We start from the raw sequence: 21,297 nt of genomic DNA on the forward strand, positions 1-21,297 counted from the left end.
ATCATTTCAGTCACGGACACAGCAAAAATAATGTTTGAATATGTTTCTCCAAATAATGATTACATCTTACATTTCCAGCGACGCAAATACTAGGAACAGACTGTGTGTTGATGAAGCTGTTAGGGCACATCTGGAGCTGCCTCTTATCCTTCAATCTAATTTGCTGACAGTTGACTCGGGACACAGACGGCCAAAGCTGCTCCCCTGGGCAGCTCTTGGAAGCTGCATGAACATCACAGCAAGGATTAGCACAGGTTTTTTGCTTTTTGTGACCTGGCTTGATCCTCCGCTACACTGTAAAGGAGATAATTCTGTGTGGGTCACCGGAACATACATTATGAGCACTGTGCAAGGCATGAGAACATTGCACATTCTAGGGTGTGCACATTTCACATTTGCTGATTGTGACAGTCCAGATGTGAAGCTGCTCTTGCATAATACTTGTATATTCGTCTTAGAGTTTAATGAGTGTAATCTGGATAAAGCTATATGCTCTTTAGTTCATTGGAAACAACAAAAGTTTTCAATGAGACTACTTTGTCTAATTTTCCTTCAACTGCATCATTATTTTCATTATCCCCATTAATGCTTTCTCCCCTCATAGTAAACAAAAGGTACAGATAGGTAATTAAATCTACAACAAATCTACATTTACAAGCAAAATGTGAACAAAGGTTTGGTCTTCACTGTAGAATACTTGGGGGGAAAATGTTAAGGCGTATGGAACACTGAGAACACTAGTCTTTCTGCTGATAACTCTTTTCAGGATAGTACATGCTGGGCAGATTTTAATAAGTTCAGTATTCAGTTTTGCTGTTTCATCACTTCTCTTTTACAACATACATCTACGGCCTCTTCTGCAGTCAAAATCTGCATATAAAGAGTTTCTTACTTTCAGTATACAGGAAAATGGGAAGGGTTGGATAACAATAAGCAAATGACTCACTTGTGTACTGTCTGCATGATGGAATAATTTATAGAGTCGTGAAATGCTGTAGACATATATTCTTTCAAACTAAGAGTGATTATGTGTTAAGGAAGCTACAGCTGAGCAATGGCATTTGGGGAAGTTCCACATGACAATGTTAAGTTTATTTTCTCTCCGCATAGTGCTTTCCTTCCACACAGTGGGATATATGTGGAGAAGTATATGTGTGTAAATGATAGACCACAACCATTTCAGCTTTTATCTAGAGGTATGTTACCAAAATTAGCTGCTGTGCATTCCTTCTTAGCACATCTTTCTATCCTGGAGAGTAGCATACAAAAAGGAAAAAAGAAGCTAAAACCACACAGAGATGCTCTCGTGTTGAAACAAAAGGAGAGCATGTTAGGTAGCTATCCAGGTACAAAGGGGAATTGCTGAAATATTAACAAGATATCATTAAAAATAACTAGCTGCTGGAATTTGGAGGAGAGGAAAGGATAATGGTCAGATTTTGACAATGTAGTTGAACCTGACTCCCATTGTTTTCAGTGTGTACTAAGTTCACCTAACTTACCTCTGGGTCCACCCCAGATAAGTGTGGCACACCTTTTACTTACTCATGTTCACATTTCTACAATGAATATTGTAATGGGAGATAGTTAACATTGTGCTCTGGTGAGTTGCTTTCTGACCGGCACCTCAAAAACAAATTATTATGTTAAGCATTTTAAAGCAATTGACAATGAAACAACAAAAATATATATGAAACAACAAGCAGCCAACAATTTTAAAAACAGCAGTTCACCAAAACTTTAAATTCAGTAACATGTTTTTAAAATGTAGTAGGTTTCACCTTATGATGATATAAGCACTTCATAGATCTGCCCAGGAAAGCTATTTCAAAGGTGAGAGGCTACCACTGAAGAAGCTAATTCCCCAGTTGCCATTCACCTCATCTCCTGAATATTAGGTTACCTGTAGACCAGTCTCAGAAGCAGATATTTCGGGAAGACTTCTATTGAAGAAGGCAGTCCTTTAAAAATCCTGCTAACAAGCCATTTGGGGCTTTAAAGGTCAAGAACAGCCCTTTCAGTTGTGCCTGAAAACAGACTGCTAGCCTCTATAGATCTTTTAGCACAGGCAAGGTGTGCTGAATCTGGCGCATCCCAGCCTAACCATTTAGCTTCCATTTTCTCGTCTGCTCTATCCACCAGAGCCTTTCTTTGCATGCAGGGAAAGTCACTGATGGTTTAAGGCCAGTCAAAGCCGTTCCCAGGATGTGGCCACGGTCACATGCCAATAGTTTCTAGGAGCCACAGGTGAGAGCTGAGTGCCGAGTGGGGACCAAAGATGGGCAAACTACACCAGAAAAAGCACATTGTGTCCCGTCCCCCACCAGAGGTACTACCCCTGCTCTAACACCCCAAACACCCCATGGCGTTAGTAGGTGATGTGATTCTGTATGTATGTTGTTTCCTTCTAGCTTACACTATTTACACAGTACCAGCTTAACATGCAATTGGTTGTTCTTTTTCTCAGTTTGGATTGAAGCTGGTGTGGGGAATAATGCATCAAAACAGAGTATTTAATTTTTAAAAATGACAGATATGATTTGAATTACATGTAGATATGAATTACAACTAATGTTATGTCTACACTGCTTCTCAGACCAGCAGTGGTAGTGCACTGGAAGCAGAGTAAATGGGGTAAGTTCACAGCCTTAGATGAACTCTCCCCTGTTCCTTCCCTTGCCTTTTGTCCAGTTTTATGGCATGTCATAGGAAACCACAGAGCTTGGGGAGCAATTTACCTCTGTGAGGAAGAGAGATTCCATCTTTTAAAGCAGGGAGGAAGAGGGTCAGAACAGCAGCTGTTCAGGCTCATGTCTTGATATATGCAAAATATTTTTAGAATACTTTTGTACTAAAGGAAATAAACATTTATGTAGGATTGTGAGCAGATCCACCCGGCCTTGGAAGTATGTACATTTTGTCCTGGGTAACATTGCTGATTAGATTTTGTATAAACATGTTAGTAAGCCGACAATGTTAGTCTGAGTTTGCTATGAGTCGAGAGGGCTGAATTGTTTTAGGAAATGAGTGGCTCCGTGTTAATGTACAAGAGTTAAAATCATGAAGGTCTGAGGACGTTTCTGCTTTTGGTGCTGAATTGCTGTGTGGCGTATTGCATGTCACTGTAATCACTCTGTGGTCTAACTCCCAGAATTTTTAAAATCCCTGTGGCAATACATCAGACTATCGATTATACATTTGCAGTGTGTTGCACGCCTATTGAGTAACAGTTATAAAGTGTGACGGATGAACCTGCAGATGAATTCAGAGTTGAGATTACTTTTTTACCGCTTTCAAAAAGCAAACCATATTGGATATTAGATCATTATTATGGAATAGATGCTGCTTTTATAAATATAATTATTATGCCCACATATATTATAGGAGCATCTTATAATTCATAATTCTTGTCAGTTGTTCAGTGATAGATCTGAGATAATATTGAAATGCTTCGGCTTAATTTGGATTGAATTTTGTTCAGCCAATGCATTTGTCATTTCATTAGCATGACAGACCATTAATCTCATTCATCAAAACTGTCCTATACTGTGAACTGAGCGAGCGATAACATGTTCGGCTACTGCCTTCATTTTATTTTGCATGGATTGTTAAATTTTGTTGCAAGCTGCCTTGAGAATGAAGGCCAGGAAGTAGAATATAAATATTTGAAATAAACTAATAAATCTTTACTAAAATACCAACAGTGATATTCTTCCTTCCTGTTTGGAACATGGCCAGTCTCTAAGAAAATAGTTTCTTTTTAAAATCTGTTACCAAGGAATTCAGTCTCACTGTCATTTTAAGTATGCCTCTAGGCCAGGGTGGTCCAATACATGGCCCCTCAAGGCCCTTTTGGGTGCGCATGCATGCGCACGCACACACACACACAGTCGTCATGCTGCCTTCCCAAAGCTGAGTAAGCGAGCCGCTGGGCTTTGGAATTATGTTGTGTGTGTATGTATATAGTCAGCCCCTTTGCTCTCTCTCATCAGTAGAGCCAGTGTGGTGTAGTGGTTAAGAGCAGTGGACTCATAATCTGGTGAACCGGGTTCGATTCCCTGCTCCTCCACATGCAGCCTCTGGGTGACCTTGGGCCAGTCAGACTTCTCTGAAGTCTCTCAGCCCCATTCACCTCACAGAGTGTTTGTTGTGGGGGAGGAAGGGAAAGGAGATTGTTGGCCGCTTTGAGACTCCTTAGGGTAGTGATAAAGCGGGGTATCAAATCCAAACTCTTCTTCATCAGCAGAGACTTCCGATTTAGTCTGGCTATTATGTGTGGTAAAAATTCATTCATGTTTAATTAAAAACACCTACCATAATTTGAATGCTAAGGCTGATTGGTGCACGTATCTTTTGTGATGAGCATGTTACATCTCATCTGCTCTGCATATTACATCCTAGTTAGAATAATGTTGACCACAGCCTCTTCATGCATGTGGAGAAACACTACATAAGAAGTATTGTATAAGGGAACATTTTCATTTCTGTTTGATTTGTTGTTGTTTTTTCTAGGCAGTCTTGAACAATTAAAATTATGTTTTGCTGCAGTTAAGAATCAGGATAAGGATAATAATAATGATTACCTCCTTTATTGCATTGTGTGACTATGCTTATCAGGTCCAATGTGCAAAGTATCCAGTAGGTTATAACTTAAGATACTGTACTGTACATTGTACATTGCACTACAAACTAGGTTCTCTTATCATCTTAGCACTTTTCCACTTCATGACTGGATAGCTTTTCAGACTTAGGGTACAATTGAAGATATATTACTTGCACTCAGGCTGTGTAAACACTATAAAGCACATTCAAAGCACATTATTCCTTCCTCAAAGAATTCTAGGCACTGTCATTGCTGAGAATTGTAACTCAATGAGGGGTGAATTGCAGTGTTCAACTTTCTTTGATTGAGAGAATGTTCTTAAAGTGTGCTTTAAAGGTATAGCATGTGTGCTGTCTCAAGAAGCATACTTACTATGTACCGATGTTTGTCAGATGTACATAATATTCATGAGCTGTGAGAAACTAGCTCTGCTCATTTGCAGGGAAGGGAAATAATGTACTATTGGATCAAATTGCTAGGGGTACCAGTTGAGCTACAGAATAAGAGGTCAAATAAGAAAGCAATGTGTCGCAATGGTTACTAAGTTGATAAAAAGAACTAGAGAGTGTAGTTAGGAAAATGGAGGATAATTTATTTGTGTATCAAACAAAAAACCTTATGGATTTTTTTAATCTGGAAGACATTTTGTGCTAAGTATGGTATTAACTTTATCATTTGATGCCAGTTTTGAGTAATATGGCACTGTTTTGGTCTGAGCAGCTTAGTCTACTCAGAAGGAATTAAGTTATATTCAGTTGTGCTTACTCCCAGGCAAGTGTGTATAGGACTACAGCATTAGATTCCTAGTGTTTACTATTTTAGGGGATTGTGTGGTGCTAACTGGATGTTTATACTAGTGTTCTGCATGGCTGAATGAGCAGAACACTTATTTCCCCATTGGCCCAAGTTCCTGCATTGCAATAATGTTCCCACATCACAAATAATGTCATGCTTTGTGATCTTATATTAATTTCTTCTTCGAATTATTTATGAATTATTTCATAGAAAACTAAGGTTGAATTTTAATCTCTTATAGGTGGAAAGACATGATATGAATACCCTCAGCCTGCCTCTTAATATTCGCCGGGGAGGTTCGGACACCAACCTCAACTTCGATGTACCTGATGGTGTGTTTGAGTTTCACAAAGTAAAACTCAGTGCAGACAGTTTGAAGCAAAAGATTCTGAAAGTTACGGAGCAGATAAAAATAGAACAAACAGCTCGGGATGGGAATGTGGCAGAGTATTTGAAGCTCGTGAACAGTGCAGACAAACAACAAGCGGGTCGAATTAAACAAGTATTTGAAAAGAAGAATCAAAAGTCTGCCCATTCCATAGCCCAGTTGCAGAAGAAATTGGAACAATATCACAGAAAGCTCAAAGAGATAGAACAAAATGGTTCCTCCAAAAGTACCAGGGATACTTCCAAAGACAGCCTGAAGGAAATCCAACATTCCCTGAAAGATGCCCATGGGAAATCTCGTACTACTGGCCAGAGCAACGAGAGCAGCAAAACAGGTGTTCCAGGAGTCTCCTTGACACCACCAGTGTTTGTTTTCAGCAAGTCCAGAGAGTTTGCAAACCTGATCCGGAATAAATTTGGAAGTGCTGACAATATTGCTCACTTAAAGAGCAGCCTGGATGATTTTAGGCCAGAAACTACTTCCAGGGCCTACGGCGGAAGTGCTACTATAGTGGCCAAGCCAAAATACACCAGTGATGATGAGTGCTCAAGTGCAACATCTGGCTCTGCGGACAGCAATGGAAACCAGTCCTTTGGCCATGGTGGAACAAATGCCCTGGAAAGCCATGGGAAACTATCAATTCTCTTTGAGGGACTGCGGGAAATAAAGGAAGCACAATCCCAGTTGGCAGATGACATTGAGAACTTAAAAGTACAATTCAAAAGAGAGTATGGCTTTATTTCTCAAACGCTGCAGGAGGAAAGATACAGGTACGTTATTATGTTGGCCAGTTGAAATTGATTTTCACAGGTAGATGAGAATGAGGTGGTGTCAAAGCAATGCAACAAAGAGAAGAATGAACTAAGTACCCTTGAACTCCACCCATGACAATGATCAGCTGCATGTACTACATAGGCACATGTTAACACTTCCCCATCATATATGCACTTGAAGAGGCTACCACATTTGCTGTTAGGGTAATGTGTGAAGTGTATTCTCAGAATTCTCAGCAGGCTTATCAGGTGAGCAGTCATGGGGTAAAAAAACTCTTGTCATGTTAGTTTCTATAATCACATGCAAAAACTTACAACTTAGTGAGAATGGCAGTAGTAGTAGTAGTAATAATAATAATAATAATAATAATAATATAAAATTACTTTTTAAAAGGTTTACAATATTCAGCTTGTATTCAAGGTAGTATACTTTTCTATTGCCAGTAGGGTTTCAGCGCAGGGAAACAAAAAGTTACCCTGATAAAAAATGGTGATGATGCAACCTACAAATAAGGAGGGAAGCACTTTCATTAGATTTCACATAAAAGCCAAGTAAATTTTGGGTTTTCTAAGGTATGAGCGATTAGAAGACCAGCTGAATGATCTAACAGACCTCCACCAGCACGAGACAGCCAACTTGAAGCAAGAACTTGCTAGTATTGAAGAAAAGGTGGCGTATCAGGCCTATGAACGGTCACGAGATGTTCAGGTACCAACTTTTGAAATTAAGTAACAGATTATTTTTTTGTTTCCAAAGAATTAGCCACTGTGGTCCAGTGATGAAAGCACAGGATTTTTTAGACTGAAAGATCTGAGTTCCAATTTAAGACTAGATTTGGGCCTTTGGAGATGGAGAAGGAAGTCACTCATGCTTCCTATTCTTTATGTCTTTCAAAAGAACTTTTGCATCTCCCTCTCAAAGAAATACTGTGAATCCAATGCAGCTTTATTCAGATGACTAAGTCCCCACTGCATTCAATAAAGCTTATTCCCTTTCACTTTTAGGATTGCAGCCATAAACTCATAGCCAGAGCTTTCACATCTAACCACTAATTTTTCACATTTATCTCTGGTGGAACTATAGTGTGGAAATGACATTGCTCTTGCAAGATAGGAACAACTGCAGTTCTCCATGGGAAAAATTATAACCTCCCTCACTAGGCTGTTGTGGGAATGAACAAAATAAGTATAGAAAAGTGCTATTGAAAGAATTGTTCACCAAGCTTTTAATTAGTCCGTGTAATCAGAGGATATGAGACTGAACATGAACACTGGCCGTTGCACAGTTCTCCTTCAAGGAGGAAAAAGACATCTATAATTCTGTGATTCTGTGTACTGTACATTTATGTATGGCTGGAGACAGGCAGGGGAAGAGTGCTCTTGTGTTCAAATCTGGTTGTCCACCGTGAGAACAGGATGCTGGACAAGATGGACCATTGGCCTAATCCAGCTGCCTGTTCTAATGTTTTTGTGTTAATACATTTTCAACCTTGAGATGCATAGAATTATAGAATTGTAGAGTTCGCAATCAAAGAGTGGTAAATTGTTTTGCTAACTGATTTCTGCACAGATGGGGGTAATGTCCTTAACCGACCAGATAGAATGAAAATGTATTTTATGTATGAAAGTGATGGTTCCTTAACTTTTCTTTCCCCCCTTCCCCTTCCTATTTTATACTGACAGGAAGCTTTGGAATCTTGCCAAACACGGGTCTCTAAGCTGGAGATTCATCAGCAAGAACAGCAAGCCCTGCAGTCAGAAACCGTTAATGCCAAAGTCTTGCTGGGGAAATGCATAAACGTAGTCTTGGCCTTCATGACTGTAATCCTAGTGTGCGTCTCCACCATAGCCAAGTTTATAGCTCCTATGATGAGAAGCCGTTTCCATATCATTTGCACCTTCTTCGCAGTAACTCTTCTTGCAATTTTATGCAAAAACTGGGATCACATTGTCTGTGCCATAGAAAAGATGATCATACCAAGATGAATCCACAATGCCCACAGCATTTTTGTTTTTAAAAGAAGAAATACTTCTAAACAAACTACCAAATCTTTAATTTTGCAGTTTACCTGTGCAGACTAAATGAAGACTTTTCTATTGGGTATTAAAATGTGATGGTGATAACTCCTGGCAGTGTATTTCACCTCATCAGTCACCTTTTATGAAATGAGGTGAATCTGTTATAGACTAATTACTTGTGTAAATCTTTCTGCCTTAATCTAATCTGCTTTTTCTACGCTGCAGAAATCCTGAACAGTCAAGTCTTGAATACATGATCTTAACTAGACTGGGGTTTAGGAGAAGTATAGTATAAATAAGAAACAGCAATCCTAGTTGGGAGGTTGCATATTCATGAACAGTCACCTGCATCATTCCACTTTACATAGTAGCTACTGTTCCCTTATGAAGCATATGCAAACAGTAAGCTGAGATTTACACACCTTGGAGAAGTGCTGGTCACATTTTCGGCATCTCCTGAAGACAGATATTTATAAGGTAGAAACTGTGATGGAGTTTCTTATCTCTCTTGCCTGCTGCTGACATTGGCCCAATAGTCAAAGAGGATTCTTACTTAAACCGTGCCCCAAAATTGTTTTTGCCTTACAGTTTAGTTTATATTAAATATTATATTCCATTCCACTTCTGTTTCATGATCTTAAATATATATACATAGTGTCCTAACTGTTGAATAAATGAGGATCTGCCAATCATATAGTCCAGACATGGGTATTTATCTGTTTTTGATAAATCTATGTTGTCTAATGGGAACTACTTTTTGGCTGAAATGCAGTGATAGGAGTCGCTCATCACATCCCTTTAGAAACCTGCAGCTGTCTAGTGACTGATGTTGCCATGAGCAAATAAGAACAATAGCATGCAGTCCAAACAGTATAATCTTTTCGGCTTTTGTTTTCATTTTTCCTGTCCTTGGTTGTTGTTTTTTTACTTTTAACCACTAAAATATATTGTCTGATGTATTTCTCTGGTGATAATTTGTGATGCTCTCCCAACATCTAGCTATAGCAGGGCAGTATTCTCAAATCAATGTCTTTAGCCTAAAATAATACCGCAATCACTGTGAAGTTTGTATTGAAATAAAACTTCATGTATGAAAATACTTGTATAAGATATGTGAATAAATATGATTAGGAAGTGAAAAGGTGAGAAATACATTAGTGGTGCTTTTTTGTTTTGTTTAAAAAACATTGAAAAGGCATCTGCCAATTTAATTATCAGCACTGGTTGCAGAAGAATGTTGTAACAGTAATTTGCTTGAATTCTAATGAATTTCCCTGTTGCACATGTCCCATTAATTTTAATGGGGTTCACACTAGAGAATGATGAAACTGTTAAGTTTCAGTTTCTCATGAGTTTCACATTTTTATAATTTTAAGTTTAGCTTACTACATTTCTGCATCCATTTGCTATTTTATGTTTTGGTTATGCATTTTGCAGTAATGCACATTTCCCCCTAATATATGCATTTTTGTGCACATCTTTGGGTTGGAGAACTGCGTCATGAAAATTAACAGAACTGTGAATTTTGAAAGCTACCTGTATTTAAATTCACGTACATTGTTTCAGGAAGTGTGAATAAGGTATGCTCACATTGGGCTCTTCCATACTGTAGTTTAATGGGAACAGTAAGTTTTCCTGTACTTTCATTAATTTTCCATTGTCCATATGATGTTCTCCTCCAAATCACTGACCTCCCTCAGTTTGGATTCTTTCATACCAGGGATGCTCCATAAGGAGAGGGTGTGAGAAAATCTGGAGGAGGATTGACTGTGACTTGGAAGAGAATGCCATGTGGACAATGGAGAATTAATGGAGGTACAGGTAGGTTACTATTGACATTAAACAACGGCATGGATGAGTCCATTAAGATGTGAACCAAACCAGATTTCTCCCTCATCTCTACCTCACACAGGAGAAACTGTGCTCCAAGGGCACTTCCAGATGCAGGCATCTGCCTATGAATGTAATTGTGTAGAAGACTAGCACTGTGCTGTTGCCAGCCTGCTACAGTAAGAATCCTGCCAGTCATGGAAGGATCAGGGCTAGTGTTTACTTAGCAGTTTTAGTGCTAGGAAAGCAATAGTGGCAGCACTTGTGAGAATTATATTTTGCTGAACAGTGAAGGCTTAGTAAAGGCTGTGCAGTTCTCCTGAGAAAAGCCCAGAGTTTGGAAAGCCCCCTTGAGGCTTGGCATAATTTCAGGAGCTAATTTGCCAACGATGTAAATACTGGTAAAGTTTGCACTTTAAAAATGGTTTTAAAAAATCAATATGTGCAATGTTTTGTTTTGTGTTTTTTAAAAAAACAAAAACAAACATGGAACTGAACTTGCTGACGACCAAGACTAAGACATCTGTCTATATATACAGCATTGCTAACTATATCAGTAATCAAGAAGACAATGGAGACAACAGGCATATATTATTTAAAAATGTCCTCCGTTTTCCTATTTATTCCCCAATATTCCCTTATTGTTGCATTAAAATCTCTAATTTGAGGGAGGAAGAGTGTGGGTGAGTGTACTGGGTCTGTCCCCCTCCAATGTCAGAGCCTGTGGAGGCATTGACCTCCATGCCAAAGAGGGAAGAACTTCTCAAGTGAAGAGTCTGGTCTTACACATGTAAACTCCCTGCATGGGATGTTGATGGTTCCCACAAGGAGCTTCACCCAATAGAAGAGGTCCCTCTGCAGATGTTTGCCTTCCCGATACATGGAAACAATGTTGGAAGTGCAATTTATGGAATAGGGCCAACAGGCTTGCTCCCCTACTCCCCCTCATACAATTCAAGTATGAGACAGAATACCCAAATAAACTGAATTCTTTGCAAAAGATCCCAAAGTACCCCTATTTTTTTGGGGGGGGGAGACTAAACTGGGTGCCTTAATCTACATCATATCCTCTAAAAATTTCAGGATAATAGTATGTTCCTTTTAGGTTCTTTTCCCCAAACCTCCTTTGGACACATTTGGCTATTTTCTTTACCAGATACGTTAAAGGCCAGGTTCAGTGACTGATAGGGTTGCCATACACCCGGAATTTCCCGGATATAGCTGCCATTTGGCCCTCTGGGCAGAAATCACTGAAGTGTCTGAGGAAATCTGGATGTATGGCAGTCCATGTCAGAAGTGTAGATTTTGGCGAACTTTGCCCCACCCCATCCCCAAATCTCAACAACTCAAATTCACGAGCGGACTTTCAAATTTCAGTAGCACCCTGTGCGAGGCAAAAATTTGGCAACTCCCCCGTCTCTCAACTTCCGTTCTGCTCAGTTCGATACGTCATAGTTGTGGTGCTGAGTAGCCTAGGCTCAGTGCCCAGTGCTGCCATGCTGCCCTAAATTCACCTCTGGTTCCACAAGTGGAAGCCAGTGCAAGGGGTCACACTAGCATAACAGGGCTTCCCCTCCTCCCTCAAATCTGCTCTGGAGAGCCGTGAGAACCCCCAAACAGCCTGCGGAGAGAAGATCATTCCTTGCCTGACAAAATGATCTCTTTAGCGTTATGTGGAATTCCACTGTAGTTTATCTCCTATGTCCTCTTAATCATGAGTTGTTGCATCATGCTTATGTATTTTAACCGTAGCTAAATTTGTTCCCAAAGTACCTTGCCTGAACAACAACAAGTTTTTGCAGTAGCATATGTGCTGTTGTTTTAAAGCTAATGTGCCAACTGAGTAATTTCCCGACCCTCCCCAGCTCTGGCCCCATGCGTTTCTTCTGGGTAATGGCATTTATTTTTCTTGGGACTTTGTCCTGAGATTACTTCCCTTCTGTTCAGGAGGATTTCCCTTGTTTTGATTACCAGCCCTTGTGACGCAGCTGTGGAACATCTTGCTTTTCCTTTGGTTCAACCGTGCTTTCCCATCTTTATTCATATGAATAGAACTGTAAAGTATTGACAATAGGGATGTTCCAGACCGTGAACTAGACACTATGCTCCAGACTCAGAAAGTTTTCTCTGTTATACATCTGTTTGCATCAGGCAATTTTAAAAACTGTTCTCCCTACCTGCAAACTACTAAGGATTCTCTTATATACTATTCAATTCTGACTCTAGTTTAGTATCCTTTTCTCTTTTTTACCCCCCTCAGGTGCAACAGTCATTTTTTCTTAATGTATCACCCATTGCTGCAAATGAGTAATATCTTGTTTACACTCTCCTATTTTACATGTATAGTACTGCAGGCTGGCCTATTGAGATGATATGTAAAATATTGGGATACTTTATGTTTTACAGAATGTGGGATTCACTTGTTAGTAGCTTTACTATTTTGAAGAAGAAACAAAAAAGATCAAACTTTATACTGTTTCCTGTTTCTTACTAATTTATGGTGCAGTCTTCTAAGTAATGATATAAACCACCATTCATCTCAGTGGAGCTTATGTAAGACCTGTTGAAATTAATGGAGCTTGTGCAATGCTTGACTCTACACAGAAGACACACTCTAGTGGGAATTTTCCCAATTTACATAGGAATGGGGATAATTCCAAAGGCTATCCAAGTGAGTAGCACATGTTATGTCCAAACTGTCTTTGTTTGCTTGAAACTTTCTTTAGACTAGCTGACATCTCTGCATTTTCTGTTCCTGGTCCTATCTCAGTTCCATACCAAATAGCTAAGATAAATCCAACATTTAACAGCTCACATTATTTTAGATTTTGATGCCACCAAAACACCTTCCAAACTGCAGAACAGAATTATATTCCAAAAATCTATTATGTGGCCCAGAAAAAATAATCTTCAACATTTATCCAAATACACTGTCATTATTTCTGTGTCAGATGTAGCTTGCTGTATTTATATTGCTGCTGTAATTAGCTAGCATCTAAATGATAAAGCAGAAGAGTTTAGCAGTGCTGAACAGCAGCAGCAGGATGTACATTCAGGTTTGTAAGGAACAAAACCATCACTGTTAATTAACTCGGTGTATAATAATGATCTTGCCAGGTTTGTACAATGTCACAGCACTTAACTGAGATTGCACAGACTTGGTCTAGGGATTAAATGTAGCTGCTTAAAAATATTAGGTCACAACTTGCCAGCACAGTTCACAGAACCCTAAAGTCCCATTGTAAAATTAAAAAGCACTTGCAGACCTGGTTTTAATTTATTGCAATAAGGACATGCCTAATTGAAACCAATGTGATCGTTCCAAATGTAGGAACAGAGGACTCCTGAGTCTGAGGTAAGCCACTGTAGGAAAGGGGTATAGATAGACATGCAAGACAATTGCTGGGTATCTGAAGAAATCCATTACCAGCTTTCTTCTAGACAACAACTTGGATGATGAGAGTGAGAGGTGGGAATCCAATAGAATTCATGCCCAGATACAGATTATAAGCAGAAGTTGGGAGCCATTGTAGCCAATACTGGCTTGGCTAAGGGGAAGGTGCATTGCAATCTGAAGAGGGAGAGAGCAGAACATTTCTAAAGCATTAATATCTTAAAAAGGAGAAATACCTATTGCCCTTTGGCTGTTGTTGTTTTTAAATAGAATCTTCAGTTACTTTAAACTTTCCCAGGCCTTTTGCTGTAGCACTGATTTTGCTGGGCAGTTATACTGATGCCAGTGGAAGTCCCCCCAAGTATTATTGGAAATTGGTAAGGAGGCTTTGACGAGCACAAGGACCATAGCAGACCATTGAGCACAGTTGCCCCCTTCATTCCCCTCCCACCCCAAAAAACCCTCTGCAGTTTTTCATGAGCAACTTCTGCAACTGCAGAACATGTTAACGAAAGGCACAGATGAATAAGGTGGTTGTAACATTCAAGTTGTTAGAGGGATGCAATGCAGAATTTGAAATTCTGCTGTGTGCAGACCTTTCAGTGAAATTGATAATCCCCCTTAAGCCAAAATAATAGTATATAGATCGTTTTGTTTCAATTGACTGAAATGGGAATCACTTGATTTTTAATGGAGTGCTTGAATTTACACCTGATCCTAGGTATATTTATTTTGAAGAAAGTTCTAATGATGTCAATAACAAACCATTCCTCTTACAAACACAATCTATGCTGATTTGTTAATCAGATTTTCACTCAAACAAACCTGGAAGTTACTTTTCCAAAATATTAAAATAGGAATGACCGTACCATCATCAAATAATTAATCTACTATATTAGTAATTTGTTTGGTATTGCAGTAACCATAACTGGCACAAAACTAGTTGGTTCTAATCAAATTTGTACACATCAAAACAATGATCTCTCTTAGAATGTCAGGTCCCACATTTTAGGATTCCTTCATAACAAAGCTTTGTTTTAGCCAAACTCAGCTTCTTTGTGGGTGTACTAGTCAGAGGTTCACAGAAACATCCAAGGAACCAAAGTGAATTAAGAGTATACTCCCTTGGAACTGCCTTTCGTATTCACTTTGTGACTTCTTGTTATCTTTATAAGACTTGTGTCTGCAAACATGCATGTGTTTGCACTCATATCCTGTTTTATGTGCATGTGTAAAACTGTAATGTGTGATGCAGATCTGAGTCAAAAGATTTAACTGCTACAATTTCCCCCCACAACAGAATCATGAATTCTCATTTACCTTATCATCACCATCATTATTTTGGCCTTGTATAGTGTCTTCTTCATGGAACACAAAGGTGCTTTTACTTTGTCAAATTCTCAATTATACTAGGTCTTGCTACTTCACTACTGAATATATTTATATATAATTTTTAAAATCCATACTTTATGTTCTAAATATAAATCATCAATGTATTTTATACGACTGTTTAGCTTCTTAGAAAGAATTTAATGCTAAGAGTTATATATTGCACTGTGTCAGTGTCTGCCTGGTTTGGTTATAAATGAAACGATGTGACTATAGAATAAGGATGTGCAAAGTAGAACTAAGCAGATAGCATGTTTACATGTAAGCTAATTCTGCATTAAAAATGATTATAGATTTCAGGCAGAACCTTTCAGGTTCCTGAAATACTCATGGAACCTTTCATGTCTTGAGTTATCGTACAAATCTAGGTTTAGAATCTTTGTTCTCAGTATGAATTAAAACACTGTACATACTGTTTGCATGGTGACTGGTTGAGCTGTCATGTAAGATTTTAATTTATTGCATATGTTTAGTGAATTAAGTTGTTCCTCAGACTTTTCCTTCCTCTTGTTTTTGTAAGTAATGCCAATTAGGCACTGTGGGGAAAGTCTACTTAAAAGTCTTCTGAACAATCCATTTTCACTGAATGACAATTTTGTCTCTGTATATGTAACATACAGTGTAACCATACCACTTACATTTTGTGTGGCACTGTGTAAATATAAATGTATTTGCATTCTTTATTGTGTTCTGTAGATTTCATAAGGTGATAATGACTGCCCCAAGGAGCCACCTTTAAAAAAAACAAAATAAAGGTTTTTAAATTTAGTTATTATGCTGGGTTTATTTAAAATATGTCCACTATAAAGTAATTTTTTTCCTGTTTTCCGAATGACAATAACTGCCAATAAGAGAGGAAGATATATCGGTACATAGTGGGGGTGGGGGAGACACAAACATAATAGCAGAGAAGCAATTAAAGTAATGGAGTTGGCTGGGATGGCTCAAGACATTTTGTTTCCTGAGATGAAGGAAAGGATGGTGACTCCCCTAATCTATGTACAAAAGTTAACCAGACTGGCAGCTGAAACCAAGGAAGGCTGTGTTCACACTTCCATTTACTGTACACTCACTATCTTTCTAGTACAGTCATACCTCGGGTTGAAGTTGCTTCAGGTTGAGCGCTTTTGGGTTGCGCTCCGCGGCGACCCGGAAGTAACGGAATGCGTTACTTCTGGGTTTTGCCACTTGCGCTTGCACAGACGGTCATAAGGACGTCATGCGCAGAAGTGGCGAATCGCGACCTGCGCAGACGCGGGTTGTGTTTGCTTCAGGATGCGAACGGGGTTCCGGAACGGATCCCGTTCATATCCAGAGGTACCACTGTACTGGTTTCACATGACACTTTCACAATGTCATGTGAACATCCACGTTCACATGACATTTTCTAAAATGCCTATGTATCCTATACTTTGTTACTAAACACTACTGTTTGAATGCTGTTTCTCAAACTAGTTTCGCACCAGTTGGAGTCCTTAAGCCATTTCTAACTCATTTCTAGCAAAAGTGTTAACACCTTTGCATAGGGTGTTATGCTTTGTCACATGCCCACAGGTGAACAGTGGTACCTCGGGTTACAAATGCTTCGGGTTACAAACATTTTGGGTTACGAACTCCGCTAACCCGGAAGTAGTAACTCGGGTTGAGAACTTTGCCCCAGGATGAGAACAGAAATTGCGCACCGGTGGTGTGGCGGCAGCAGGAGGCCCCATTAGCGAAAGCGCGTCTCAGGTTAAGAACGGTTTTGGGTTAAGAACAGACCTCCGGAACGAATTAAGTTCGTAACCAGGGATACTACTGTATAAACAAACGGAAACTATTTGAAGTCAGTGCTGATGTGAACAGTTGGGAGGCAGGGGAGTAGCTGTGGTCCCTTGTACATGGCACACTATCTGGCCACCATGGCTACTGGCAGATCTCCATGCACATTTCCCTCCAAAATATAGGGCGTTTTCTATATGGACACATCATGGTAAACTCAGAAGAAACGGGTCTGTCGGTCTCACATTTTATGCAGGTTGAGATCAGGAGGATGGGCGTAGCCAAGGTGGAAGAGGGAAGGGCAACTGTCCCCTCTAGAACAAGTAAAACAATAGAAATACTTAACTAACCAACCAATCAGGTAGGTTCCGCCCCCACCTAACAAAAGTCCTGCCCTTACTAACGAAAATCAGGAGTAGGTTATCTTCAGACTCAACTAGATTTAAAAAAACCAAACACACCCTCAAATTCTTACAATTGCTCTCAAAATGGCTAGTTTGAGTGATCCACTGGTGTTTCTGAGAAGCAGTGCCCTCCATGCACCTGCTCAATGAATAGTGTAACAAACAAAAATCTGCCCTTATTCCCTTATGGGGAACACAAGAGCCCTTAATAGAGTCCTTTGTAGGTTCTCCATCGGTCGGAGAAAATAACAGGCTAACCAGAGAATATTGAGAAGCAAAGCAGCTCGTAAGTCTGTTCTTTATTGTACTGTTGCAACAGGGTGCTCTCCTTACACGCAGGAAAGGAGGAGGACCCAGAACAAAGGTGTGCCTGCCCTTTATATTTTAAATTGCCCGCCCTTGAGTCCAAGACCACCCCCAGAAACATCATACATACATCACAAGAAGGGGTGTAGCTCAAGACCACACACCCCCATACATCATAACTACAACACAGAAAGGGCTGTCTACAACATAAATTTGAGTGCATTGTTTATCTCCTGTCTGGCAGACCTGTTAATGGTCACTTGTTTGGATACCCTGGGGAGCCTGGCCAGTCTTTTGTAATGACAAATACTTAGTTCCTGAGCCAGGTCACAGGCTCACCATATTCATACACAGACATACCCTTAAGACAGGGTTTGTGAACAAAAAGACAATGGGGAGGCTTTTCCATTTTCCTTCGACCTTGCAGAGAAATATTTTTGGTCAATTTGGGAGGGACAAAATGGTTTCAGCACTTTTTCTGTGGGGTTTCATACATGTGGTTTATATATGCCGTTATGAACATTTTATCTTCATATATGACCTTATTTTTTTATTTCAGTAGTTTGATCCCTACTAACATTGTATGGAAACAAAAATTTTTGACTGCACTATTCATGTTTGGGGAAACATTGCAGTACATTCCAAAACGACCTTTTTCATATCTGTGGCTAGGGGGACTAATTCTAACTACAAATCTGTATCTCTGATTAGTACAAAACAGGTGAATGGCGTGCGTTCTTCTTTTCATGAGATGTGAAAACGAGTTACGTTGCAGGATGAACCATGTACAGCTCTTTTGTTTTTCCTGACCACTTGAAACTTAGGAAAACGCTACCAAACGGGAACGAACAGCTTTGTTTCAAGTAAATTTAACAGCTTTGTGCCTGCTGGGAAGGAGCTCATTAATTCCATGGGGCTGACTCCTAGGAAAGCGGGGTCAGTCAGGAATGTACCCTAAAACTCGTTCCCCGCCCCCCACGCCTGAAGTATTGGTTCCCTCTCATCAAAGGTTAGCGCACTTCGTTTTTAAAGAACGCAAGAACCGCCTCCTCCGATTAGAACGGTCTCTACTTTGGGCGTAATCAAGCAGCGTTCCTGAGAAACGGACAAGCTAAGGGTTAACACGATTAGCCCCGCCCACTTTTGCCTTCGCGCGCCGCCTCCCGCCTCTTGCATCTATTGCATCGTGGCAACCACGCTTCCGCATTCCCGTGATGCCCCGGGGCTGGCGAAGATATTGTCCGGTGGGTTCCAGGCGCCAGCTGACAAAATGGAAAGGTAGGCGAGCATACGGGTCCCGGGAGGGCTCAGCGGAAAACGAGAGGGGCGGGGCGAGCGGAGCCGAAGCGCCATTTTTAAACAGCCGAGGCAACCGATGCCCGCCTGAGGTGGCGGGTAAGCGAGGAAGGGAAGGAGGCAGGGCTGGGCCGGCGGGGCAGGGCTGCTCCTGAGGCGGTTGGCGCTGCCCGTTTGCTTCGCGGTTCTCGTTCTTTCGACGTGGGTCGGTCAGCCGCTTTCCTTCGTGGGGGCTGGAGGCTTCCCTTCCCCGCCCGCCTTTCGCCTTCGCGACGGCCCTCTGAGGTAGGCCGGTGAAGGAAGACCGGCGTCTCCCCCCCAAAAAACCCCAATCCCAGTGAGACGAAACACGGAATATTGTCATCTAGGGCTTTTTCTTTTCTTTCCTCGCTATCAGGAACTTTGTTCCCGCACCTCTCAGGTGGGCGCCATTGCCATTATAAGGTAGGCGTTCACGGTGAGTTTCTCTTTTTCTACAAAAAAAAAGCACTGTAAAGTAATGCCACTCTAGATAGTTTCACCGGCCAAAGGGATTTTTTAAAAATACCGCCAAGGTGCTCGTAAGGTAATGCTGGCTAACCGCTCTAGTTCTGCTGCTCTTAAAAGTTGCGTGCAATGTAGCTGCACTGATTTAAGCAGCTCTCTAGAAATAACCGCTCACAGTTTTATAAGCATTTGGAAACTTAACCACAAGGGGTCAGTATAATCCAAATGGATTACTGTCTTCTATATTGCACAATTAGCATCTATCCTAATATTTATTCAGTATCTTTTATCAAGGCTGTTAATAATAAAACAGAAATAATAAAAGATATGGTTTGAAAAACGAATCTTTTAAAAACAGGGTGAGATCCAATGAGGAGACTTAGTCTCGCCCCCCCCCATCTGTTTTGGGGAGCTGTGCACGGTAGGAGAAATCCCATTGTGCAAGCAGACTTACACTATTGGATGTCACCCAGTAATCATACAACAAATAAAACTTCACCTATACACACTAGATGTGTATTTAATTTTTCAGCATGTAACTTTATTGTAAGTATTAAAATTTGTGTTTCAAATCCATTGACCTTTTAATTGCAAGACATTTTCTGGCAACCCCAGTTCCTCAAATTTTATTTAGTGGGCATGCTTTAAGCTCTGGTGTAAAGTTCTTTTTACTAGTTTAATGTTTGTGCTTAGTTTTGATTTATAGCCTATCCTGTGCCAAAGCCTGAAGGCTTGTATTTTTACTATTAATTATTTTCTCTTCCTCAATAAGTTTAGGCATAATGTGTCAAATAAACCAAATATTAATTGTTTTACAAAACAATATTAGTCATATCGCATAGCTAAAACCATTGGTAGCTTCAGGTTAGTGCCTAGCAATGGCAGGGAAGATTTTAGCAAGGTATTCAATGCAGGCAAAGTGTTGAATATTATACTGGTTGTAACTTGCATCTGTCACAAAGTGGGATGCATTATCCTCAGAGGATATTGCACAGTTTGGCTGTCTTCTGTATAATCCTTCAGAGTAAACAGTCCTGCGGGAACAGAACTTTTGCACCCAAAGAAAAAAATGGTTTAGGTAATGGGGAAGTTTATGCAGTGCTTTCATAAATTAACTTTGTTTAATGTGGTTGATTTGAGAATGAAATCAGATTAAAACACACACACACTATATATATGTATTTTCAAAGATACCCTTGTCAGAGAAATAATGAAGCTTTTGAACATGTATTCAAAGCAGAGCCTTTTTAACCATGAATCCATTGACTACTAATTGGGTGCTTTTCTGTTTGTACAGGTAATTTGGCCTCAAGGGATTCCCTCAGGAGAGAAAGAGGTCTCTATGACGGTGGCAGGCTTGTGCTGACAGCTTTATTAACATTGTCATCTCATTAACATCCAGTCAGAATGGACACTTTTCCACATATCCTTTCATCAGTCGGTGGAAGTGGAGATCTTAGCTCACAAGCAGAAGTACAAAAACTGTTAAATGATGAAAGAATGCGGTGTGAACACCATAAAAACAATTACCAAACTCTTAAAGCAGAACATACAAGGTATAGTATGCTTTCTTTCTTTTTGATGGTGAGTTATTTAATTAAATGTTTTGATCATGAAAATAAAATGTAAGTTTTCTATAGCTAAACTAGTTGCAGTAGTAATCAGATGTTAGACGAATAGTATTCATGTTTAGCACACTGCTACAAACTTTTACTGGGGAGTGGGGGCCAGTTTGCAGGAACTTGATGACAACAGGTGGATTTGCATGGTTATGTCGCAGCCACCAGGGATGGGTAGACAATTTTTGGCTGGTATTCCCTCCTCAATGTGGAAAAGGCACCATTGCCCAAAGA

The 21,297-nt window shown here is 40.0% G+C and overlaps 2 protein-coding genes across 14 annotated transcripts in view; both read left to right on the forward strand.

Annotated features, from left to right (window-relative positions):
* The window catches only part of TMCC3 (transmembrane and coiled-coil domain family 3), a 93,512-nt gene extending 77,553 nt beyond the window's left edge, over positions 1–15,959 (forward strand). For all 3 annotated transcript variants that reach the window (XM_083463022.1, XM_083463024.1, XM_083463023.1), the window contains exons 2-4: positions 5,640–6,556; positions 7,133–7,268; positions 8,243–15,959. In XM_083463022.1, the coding sequence (XP_083319148.1) occupies positions 5,640–6,556; positions 7,133–7,268; positions 8,243–8,545 (1,356 nt within the window). In that variant the 3' untranslated portion in view covers positions 8,546–15,959. The remainder of the gene's footprint in view (positions 1–5,639; positions 6,557–7,132; positions 7,269–8,242) is intronic.
* Positions 15,960–18,303: 2,344 nt separating this feature from the next.
* The window catches only part of CEP83 (centrosomal protein 83), a 33,347-nt gene continuing 30,353 nt past the window's right edge, over positions 18,304–21,297 (forward strand). The window contains exons 1-3 of one of the 11 annotated variants that reach the window (XM_083463014.1): positions 18,853–18,940; positions 19,356–19,415; positions 20,742–21,000. In XM_083463014.1, the coding sequence (XP_083319140.1) occupies positions 20,852–21,000 (149 nt within the window). In that variant the 5' untranslated portion in view covers positions 18,853–18,940; positions 19,356–19,415; positions 20,742–20,851. The other 10 variants (XM_083463017.1, XM_083463021.1, XM_083463015.1 and 7 more) reach the window with 10 other exon arrangements.

The sequence above is a fragment of the Podarcis liolepis genome, assembly GCF_965112155.1.
Source record: "Podarcis liolepis genome assembly, chromosome: 10".
NCBI classification, from domain to species: domain Eukaryota; kingdom Metazoa; phylum Chordata; class Lepidosauria; order Squamata; family Lacertidae; genus Podarcis; species Podarcis liolepis.